General features: G+C 48.0%; 1 protein-coding gene and 1 long non-coding RNA gene across 2 annotated transcripts; one reads left to right on the forward strand and one right to left on the reverse strand.

The window, feature by feature from the left end:
• The first annotated feature begins 5374 nt into the window (after nt 1-5374).
• On the forward strand, nt 5375-6693 carry LOC146565135 (uncharacterized). Its single transcript, XR_014894037.1, has 2 exons — nt 5375-5589; nt 6425-6693. It is a non-coding gene; the product is annotated as an uncharacterized LOC146565135 (long non-coding RNA).
• Nucleotides 6694-6773: 80 nt separating this feature from the next.
• On the reverse strand, nt 6774-8444 carry LOC146565136 (uncharacterized). The gene is made up of 2 exons (XM_085288028.1): nt 8185-8444; nt 6774-7299 (listed from the first exon to the last, which is right to left on the reverse strand). The coding sequence occupies exons 1-2, from the start codon at nt 8442-8444 to the stop codon at nt 7029-7031; spliced, it is 531 nt and encodes a 176-aa protein (XP_085144154.1). The 3' UTR covers nt 6774-7028.
• Nucleotides 8445-9209: the final 765 nt, after the last annotated feature.

Consider the following 9209-nt stretch of genomic DNA (forward strand, 5'->3'; position numbering starts at 1 on the left):
AATCTGGGTGATCTCCTTATTCGAGCCCAAATCGCGCCTCTCTCTGTGCCTAGGCGGAGAGATCAGGGACAGTTCTTCCAGCATCACAGGTTGGTGCGCAGCCACGCCAATGGCCAGGTTTTTCTGTCATTGTGCAAAGGGACCCCGAGGTCCAAAAATTGTGTGTATTTGATTGCATGTAAGAGATGTGGGATCCAGTATGTGGGGGAAACTGGTAACACACTGCTCACCAGATTCACTCAACACAGGTACAACATTACACGGAAAAAGAACACTCACACCCACCTGGTCAAACATTTTTGGTTGCATGGCTGGGATTCTGTCACAGCGACGGTCATTCAGATCAATTCGAGGTGGACAACACAACAGAGATGGAGAGCTGAGAGGATGTGGATTACTAAACTGAATACAGTTTATCCACATGGCCTCAACGAAAAGGGTTTTAGGAGGTATTAATCCAACACCATGTATATAGTTAATATTTCAATGTTTTTTTATGTGTGTACTTATGGACATTTTGTCACTGCACTTGGGACCTCGGCTTCTTTCATGCCTCACGGGGGAACATCCTGGCCCTGAAACTGACCCTGACCCTAACCTCAGTGACCCCTATAATAATTTGGCCTCCTGCCCTAAACCTAACCACTTGCCACCCTGATTGGACACGAGGGTTGGTCATCCCCCACCCCTTGAGTGGACCCTAAACCTAACCTCTACACCCCTCCTTCCTCCTCCCCCCACCTCTCGAACCGCATCTATGACATTCCATTTGGAACTCCACTGGGGGGGTCCTGGATGCCTGAGATGGGAGCAGGTATGGTCTGTGCATTGGAGCACGGTCCCCGAAGGGGGGATTCATGTAGCGGCCGTGAGAGAGGAGCATCGCAGTGATGATCCAGATTTTTTCCACGCGCCACAGCGACATCAGAGGGGACGACAGCAGACGACAGGTCGCTTTGCAACCGGACCAGGGAATCGGACCGGACGGGACCGACGCTTTGAACGGAGACCAGCTCAGGACAACCGGTATGTGAGAAACACTCGAATTGAACGAGCTGGTCCTCCTGTTCACAAAATACCGTCGGAGGATCCAGACTTTTCTGCGAAAGTCCGCGTCATTCACAGACTGATTAAAGCCGTACATCACTTAAAGAATGTGACTAATGACAATTATCCTCCTTCGCTAAATAAAATAGCACACAATCTAAAGACTGTCATTAAGCCAGCAGTCCCCACGAAAAAAACACAGACCAGGATTGAGGAGAACGCGAAAAATTGGGCCAGCACAACCATGATGATTCTCCGGCAACATTATACTCAGAGTGTTGAGGAGGAGATCAAATGTCTCTCTGAGTTTTCCAAACAGGATTGGGAGGGCCCATTCCAAATAGCCGCCTCCTGGGCTAGGAGGAACCTGGGCCGCCGCCTCCTACCAGACTCTCTGGAACAGGCCAGAGCTGAGATCGTAGCCAAGTGGAGTGACCTGGGACCTACCACTGCTACAGATGAGGAGGACACCACCACGACAACTACACGGGGGCCAAGAGGTTGTGTGATGAGACTGCAGCAGGACAACATTGAACTCCTTAGCGAGGTAACGCAGCCTAATGCTAGTAACACACAACCCGCCCCGATACAGACCGGCGCTGGTCGGATGGTGACTGTTTCTGCACAGGTGCACGCCCCGCCTGCACCATGCAGAACTTCCAAAACAACAACGGCAACAATGACGGACCACGTCGCGGGGGACTGGTCGCCCTTCGGTGAGAAGGAGCAGCAGCCGGAGAGGGAACCGACACCTTCCCCTCCTCTGGAGCCTTTACAACTAACGGAGCCAAATCTGGAGACTCCGAAAGACCAGAGAGTGTGCAGACTCTTTGCCTCGCTCCAAGAGACAACATGCCAGAAACGACCACTTTCCCCCTCTACCCAAACGCCACAACCTGATCAGGTGTCACACGCTGAGGTGCTGGACCTCACACAGGGGGAATCCACCCCCGTTAAGGCAAGGCGCATTGGCCCTGTGAAAGTGTTTAAACCACAAACAGCTTCTCACCTGGGCCCACCTCGCAGCGATTTAGACAGACTCAACTCCTGTGTGCAAACTCGGCTCCAGGTTCAGCCAGCAGAAGGATCACCACCTCCTCCACCATCTCTTCCTTCTTCACCAACCTCACCGGGACAGCAGGTGCGGACCCCGACTAGACATCCCAACACGTACAGGAAACTAACAGACTGGCATCTACATGTCAGGGACCCCTGGCTCATCGTTGGCGATTCTAATGTCAGCAAATTTCCTCCTTTTGCAGCCGATTGCCTGCAGATTGACAGTTTCCCAGGTGCCAAATGGTGGCATGCAGAAAACATCCTGCAGAAGGCCACTACTGACACTACGGTGACAAGTCTGATCCTGTCCTTTGGCATTAATAACAGGTCCCAGAGAGACAAAAATGTGCCTGTTCTAGAACTGAAGAGAGTCCTAAAGGCAGCCCGGGAGAAATTCCCTGAGGCAGACATTTATGTACCTGAGATTAACTTTTCTTCTGCTCTTCCTCAGATTGAACAGGACACTTTACTGTACATGAACACGTTCATTGCAGGTTTAAAAGAGCACATTCCAGCTCTCACCCCAGACAGCTTCTCCACAGAAGGTGATGACGTTCACTGGTCACATGAAACTGCAGAGGCAATGCTTCAGCACTGGGAGAAGTATGTAAATGGGGATTCCCCATAAGCCTGACACATCGGGAGGGGTCAAGTGATTTACATGTTGTTGATGGTGTTATGAACTTGTCCAAAAAATTCCGTCCTTCCATTGCTCAGCGGACCCTACTGAATAGAGGCCTGACTTTTATTCCCACAAAAGGCTATAACAAAAATCTAAAATTACAGTGTAAATATGACATTCAGCAGTACCATAGGAGGATCAAATTGGCTGCCTTTTATGGAGATAAAAATGAGACTCGATCTCAGCCCTTCACTCCAAAATCATACTACTATTAAAGAAGTAATAAAGTTAGGATCCCTTTACAATGTCAGAAGGAGGGAGGCACTAAGGCACCGCCTTCCGCCCCTCGACGCCCTCGCGGTGCCACCTCCTTCTGACAGGAACTTCCTACAGACCAGGTATGAATGATGCCTGACTGGACATACAAAACTCACAAGTTCCTGGCTCTCACGGCTCCTCTGAAGAGGGTTAGTCCAAGAAGGAGGGGCATCGCGAGGGGCGTCGAGGGACGGGGGACTGTGCCTCACTGCCCTCGCCTTCTTCTAGAAAGCCGTCTTCAACCGAGTCGAGAGAGCCGGGAACTTGTGAGGTGTGCATGTCCTGGTGGGACAAAAAACACCCACCCACCAACCAATCGATCCATCCATCCATCCATCCATCCATCCATCCTACTATTAAAAAAGTAATAAAGTTAGGGTCCCTTTACAATGTCAGAAGGAGGGAGGCACTAAGGCACCGCCTTCCGCCCCTCGACGCCCTCGCGGTGCCACCTCCTTCTGACAGGAACTTCCTTCAGACCAGGTATGAATGATGCCTGACTGGACATACAAAACTCACAAGTTCCTGGCTCTCACGGCTCCTCTGAAGAGGGTTAGTCCAAGAAGGAGGGGCATCGCGAGGGGCGTCGAGGGATGGGGGACTGTGCCTCACTGCCCTCGCCTTCTTCTAGAAAGCCGTCTTCAACCGAGTCGAGAGAGCCGGGAACTTGTGAGGTGTGCATGTCCTGGTGGGACAAACAAACAAACAAACAAACAAACAAACAAACAAACATACATACATACATACATACATACATCCTACTATTAAAAAAGTAATAAAGTTAGGGTCCCTTTACAATGTCAGAAGGAGGGAGGCACTAAGGCACCGCCTTCCGCCCCTCGACGCCCTCGCGGTGCCACCTCCTGACAGGAACTTCCTTCAGACCAGGTATGAATGATGCCTGACTGGACATACAAAACTCACAAGTTCCTGGCTCTCACGGCTCCTCTGAAGAGGGTTAGTCCAAGAAGGAGGGGCATCGCGAGGGGCGTCGAGGGACGGGGGACTGTGCCTCACTGCCCTCGCCTTCTTCTAGAAAGCCGTCTTCAACCGAGTCGAGAGAGCTGGGAACTTGTGAGGTGTGCATGTCCTGGTGGGACAAAAAACAAACAAACAAACAAACAAACAAACAAACAAACAAACAAACAAACATACATACATACATACATACATACATACATCCTACTATTAAAAAAGTAATAAAGTTAGGGTCCCTTTACAATGTCAGAAGGAGGTAGGCACTAAGGCACCGCCTTCCGCCCCTCGACGCCCTCGCGGTGCCACCTCCTTCTGACAGGAACTTCCTACAGACCAGGTATGAATGATGCCTGACTGGACATACAAAACTCACAAGTTCCTGGCTCTCACGGCTCCTCTGAAGAGGGTTAGTCCAAGAAGGAGGGGCATCGCGAGGGGCGTCGAGGGACGGGGGACTGTGCCTCACTGCCCTCGCCTTCTTCTAGAAAGCCGTCTTCAACCGAGTCGAGAGAGCTGGGAACTTGTGAGGTGTGCATGTCCTGGTGGGACAAAAAACAAACAAACAAACAAACAAACAAACATACATACATACATACATACATCCTACTATTAAAAAAGTAATAAAGTTAGGGTCCCTTTACAATGTCAGAAGGAGGGAGGCACTAAGGCACCGCCTTCCGCCCCTCGACGCCCTCGCGGTGCCACCTCCTTCTGACAGGAACTTCCTACAGACCAGGTATGAATGATGCCTGACTGGACATACAAAACTCACAAGTTCCTGGCTCTCACGGCTCCTCTGAAGAGGGTTAGTCCAAGAAGGAGGGGCATCGCGAGGGGCGTCGAGGGACGGGGGACTGTGCCTCACTGCCCTCGCCTTCTTCTAGAAAGCCGTCTTCAACCGAGTCGAGAGAGCCGGGAACTTGTGAGGTGTGCATGTCCTGGTGGGACAAAAAACACCCACCCACCCATCCATCCATCCATCCATCCATCCTACTATTAAAAAAGTAATAAAGTTAGGGTCCCTTTACAATGTCAGAAGGAGGGAGGCACTAACGGTGTGTTCACACCGAACGCGATGGACGCGAATAGAGCGTCAGGTTTACATGTAAAGTCAATGGAAAGGCGCGATGACGCGCGATTGCGGGTCCCGCGAAAATTCGGAAGCAGATTTGCGTCACGAAAACGCCAAAACGCGTGAAACGCGCGAAACGCGCGTCAGTGTAGCGCGTCTGGCGCGTTTGACTCGCGAATAAAACCACGCGCGTGAGTTTTTGTGTTGCATTTTGTGCATACGCGCGTTTCGCGTCTACCGCTCGAGTTGGAAAAATCTGAACTCCAGCGTAAAATCGCGCCGCGACAACCAATCAGGAGCCTGGTGACGTGGCTGTTACCTAGGTCAAAGGGGCAGATCCAGCCAAAGCCTTTCATACTTCAATGGAGGGGAAGGCTAATCAATGCGGTAGCAAACAACTCGGAGCTGTACAACACCAGCTGCTTTCAGTACCGAGACAGGAATAAAAAGGACCGAGCTTGGAGGAAGATATGTGAAGAGATCGGGCAACCTGGTAAGTTCATTCATTTCTCTTTTGAAAGTTTTCACTGACCCTGGAAGCCGCACAAAAGCTAGCAAGCCACCGCTATTTTCCCACTGACGTACAAATACCGTTCTGCTTTTATGCATGTTGTCATTTAGGAATATATTTTATTGTTTATTAATAAACAGCACACAGTGGTCCCGCTGTTCATCCGTCACTGCTTTGCTTTTTCGCTGATTTTTTATTGCACAGTACAGCATTGCATTCTGCAGCCTGATTGACAAATCTCCTGCGCTCGCCAAATTTATCACGTTTGGTTTTGATAACCATCGCGTCCAATAGAAAAAACAGCACAAAAACACCTATAACTATGAGCCTCATTCGGAAATAGACACCTGCACCGTGAGGGAAAAAGGCGCACGAAAGTGGCGGGCAGATGAAGACAAACCGCGGCATAATAATACTTTTACGTTTTGCAATCTACAAAGGTTTGCACTTTGAGAATCAATTGTGAGAACTGTGACCAGGGGCTAGTTATTCTGAGAACCCCTGCAATAAATGAGGGACCACTGTCTACTCTACGATTATTATATCGAACCTGTTAACATTTAATACTGTATTGATAGAACCAACTGATTCTGCAGCAGAGCATCCCCAGTCCCTGAGCTCCTGCTGCTGCACCCACAGATATGTACAGCAAGCACTGATACCTTTTTAGTCGGTGGGATTCCCTTGTGATCACCTTTACTAAATATCTACAACCAATCTGATTATATCCTGTTATTGTTTTTTTTTTTTTTTCAATGTTGAAATTAAAATCTAGTAGCAGCCTTCTCATTTCTTTGTGTTTTGTGCTGTTTTACAGGCCCACAGAGGAGGACGGCTCCGAGGCAGATGAGGGACGGGTCCCAGGACGGTCCATCGGCGGTGGAGCTGGCCATCCTGGAGTCCCTGAAGAGGCCACACCAGTCTCCAATGGAGCATTTCCTCCTCAGCCTTGTTCCTGCTCTGGAGAGCAGCTGGTCCTTTTTATTCCTGTCTCTCTGTAAATTCTTATATTTTATATATTTATGTTTAATGTTTTTCTGTTTGAGACTTTTAATATTATTTCAAATAAATGTTTATAATGACTAATGTCTCAGTTCTACTACACAGCAAATGTTGGCACACAACTTGACACATGTAGAATTTATTTCATATTATACTAATGACAAAATATACTGATACAGTGGGATGCAGAAGTTTGGGCAACCTTGTTAATAGACATTATTTTCCTGTATAAATCGTTGGTTGTTACAATAAAAAATGTCAGTTAAATATCATACAGGAGACACACACAGTGATATTTGAGAAGTGAAAAGAAGTTTACTGGATTTACAGAAAGTGTGCAATAATTGTTTAAACAAAATCAAGCAGGTGCATCAATTTGGGCACCACAAAAAAGAAATGAAATGAATATTTAGTGTATATCAATGTGTGTGTCTCCTATATGATATATGGGGTGCCTTTGTCTGGACATGCTTCCCATCCAGAGCTGCACAGCACAGAGGAAAGTTCCAGCGCTCCTGGAATCCCTCTGTGATGGACCGCCAGTCTCCAGGTGAAGGCACAGCCATGAAGTCGTCCACTAGACAGTCCCAGATGGACGTCGCTGCCTGGGGGGTGATCTGGCTCACCGTGGACACACCGACTCTGAAACTGAACGCGATGGTCCTGAAGGAGTCCCCGGTGACAAGGAACCTGGACAAAATTGTTCAAAATCAGTATTATGTGTACTGCAGTTACAAAATACATTATTCAAATTCCAAAATACTTTTGTGATGTCAGATTTAAATCACAAAACTTAAATCTTACATAAAACATTTTGTAATTATAAGGATAATTACAAAATGTATATTAGATAATATCTAAAACAGTTGTGTTTTGTTTTAACTTTAACATATCATAATTTGATTGGTAGCAACTTTCACAACTACAGTGAGCCAATCACTCATAATTCCTAAACATGTCAATCAGGTAGGAATGAAGTAAGACATTAATAGAAATAAAGAGTTGTGTGTTGACATGTAGCCCTTTCCTTGCTTAAATCATTAATATTTTTGAAAAATTAATCTGTGATAAGACAGCTTATCAAGATAGAACCATGTAACTAGAGATGAACCAAACTGTTCACAGTTTTATCTAACTCTGTTTTAATAAAGGCTGGTGACCCCTGCTATAGAGTCTGACAGCTGCAGGGATTATATACAAATATTCAACTATCCCAGAATTAAACCAGGTCTAAATAAAAAGGAGTGAGTATCACTACAAGGTTAACTCAGTGGTCCTAATGCTACAGTTTGATATCAGCAAACACCGAGCGCATACATTGATGTGACACCACAGCCATGCTATCATTCAAACACTGATAACAGCATAAATCGAATTAAATCGGGACTTGATGAGACCTGAGTATCACTAGAAATATTATAAAGAGTCGTCTCTGTACCACAGTTTGCTTTCAGTAAACACCGACAGCATTCACTGTTAGCATAGCACATCCATGTTAGCAGTGTATAACTGGATGGATTAGCATATTAGCACAGGTATCAATAAAGGACTACCGTATTAAATAGTTTTACTAACCTCAGGCAGACGGACAGGCGCTCTGCAGGTGGGATTGAGCGTCTGTAGTTGGTGTTTAAGCGGGCGATGCTGGGACCGACGAGGGAAAGCAGGTCCTCAAACTGGCCGACGGTGATAGCGCTGGAATCGGCCGTCATCCAGGCGCAGCTCCTGGAGCAAGTGATGAAACTCACCAAACTGCTCATGCCTCCGGAGGACCTGATGGACCCAGGTACGGCGAGGACGTCTTTTACGCCGCTGCTCTGCTCTCCACAGTACATAGAGAAGGGAGACTCTCTCTTCAAGCGCTAGCTCGATAGCTGCCATCTTGCAAAGATACCAGTCTGGCATAACTCCCTCCCACATTCCTCCCACATTTCCGGTTCACGCGCGTCAAAATATCATATTTTGAGGCGCGATGGATTTTTCTTGGACACGCGTTGAGACGCGAATGTACACGCGTCAAATTAGGGGCGTTTGGGGCGTTTTATTCGCGTCCATCACGTTCGGTGTGAACACACCGTTAGGCACCGCCTTCCGCCCCTCGACGCCCTCACGGTGCCACCTCCTTCTGACAGGAACTTCCTACAGACCAGGTATGAATGATGCCTGACTGGACATACAAAACTCACAAGTTCCTGGCTCTCACGGCCCCTCTGAAGAGGGTTAGTCCAAGAAAGAGGGGCATCACGAGGGGCGTCGAGGGACGGGGGACTGTGCCTCACTGCCCTCGCCTTCTTCTAGAAAGCCGTCTTCAACCGAGTCGAGAGAGCCGGGAACTTGTGAGGTGTGCATGTCCTGGTGGGACAAAAAACAAACAAACAAACAAACAAACATACATACATACATACATACATCCTACTATTAAAAAAGTAATAAAGTTAGGGTCCCTTTACAATGTCAGAAGGAGGGAGGCACTAAGGCACCGCCTTCCGCCCCTCGACGCCCTCGCGGTGCCACCTCCTTCTGACAGGAACTTCCTACAGACCAGGTATGAATGATGCCTGACTGGACATACAAAACTCACAAGTTCCTGGCTCTCACGG

This window comes from Mchenga conophoros, linkage group LG10 (genome assembly GCF_057382185.1).
Source record: "Mchenga conophoros isolate Kocher_MC1m ecotype Shallow Benthic linkage group LG10, M_conophoros_male_GT1.1, whole genome shotgun sequence".
Lineage (NCBI taxonomy): Eukaryota > Metazoa > Chordata > Actinopteri > Cichliformes > Cichlidae > Mchenga > Mchenga conophoros.

Excerpts from the sequence above, each read along its gene's own strand:
- LOC146565136 (XM_085288028.1), bottom strand. The coding sequence starts at position 8,444 with ATGTACTGTGGAGAGCAGAGCAGCGGCGTAAAAGACGTCCTCGCCGTA. Across the intron at positions 7,300-8,184 it reads CGCCTGTCCGTCTGCCTGAG|GTTCCTTGTCACCGGGGACT; the intron begins GTTAGTAAAACT and ends AATTTTGTCCAG.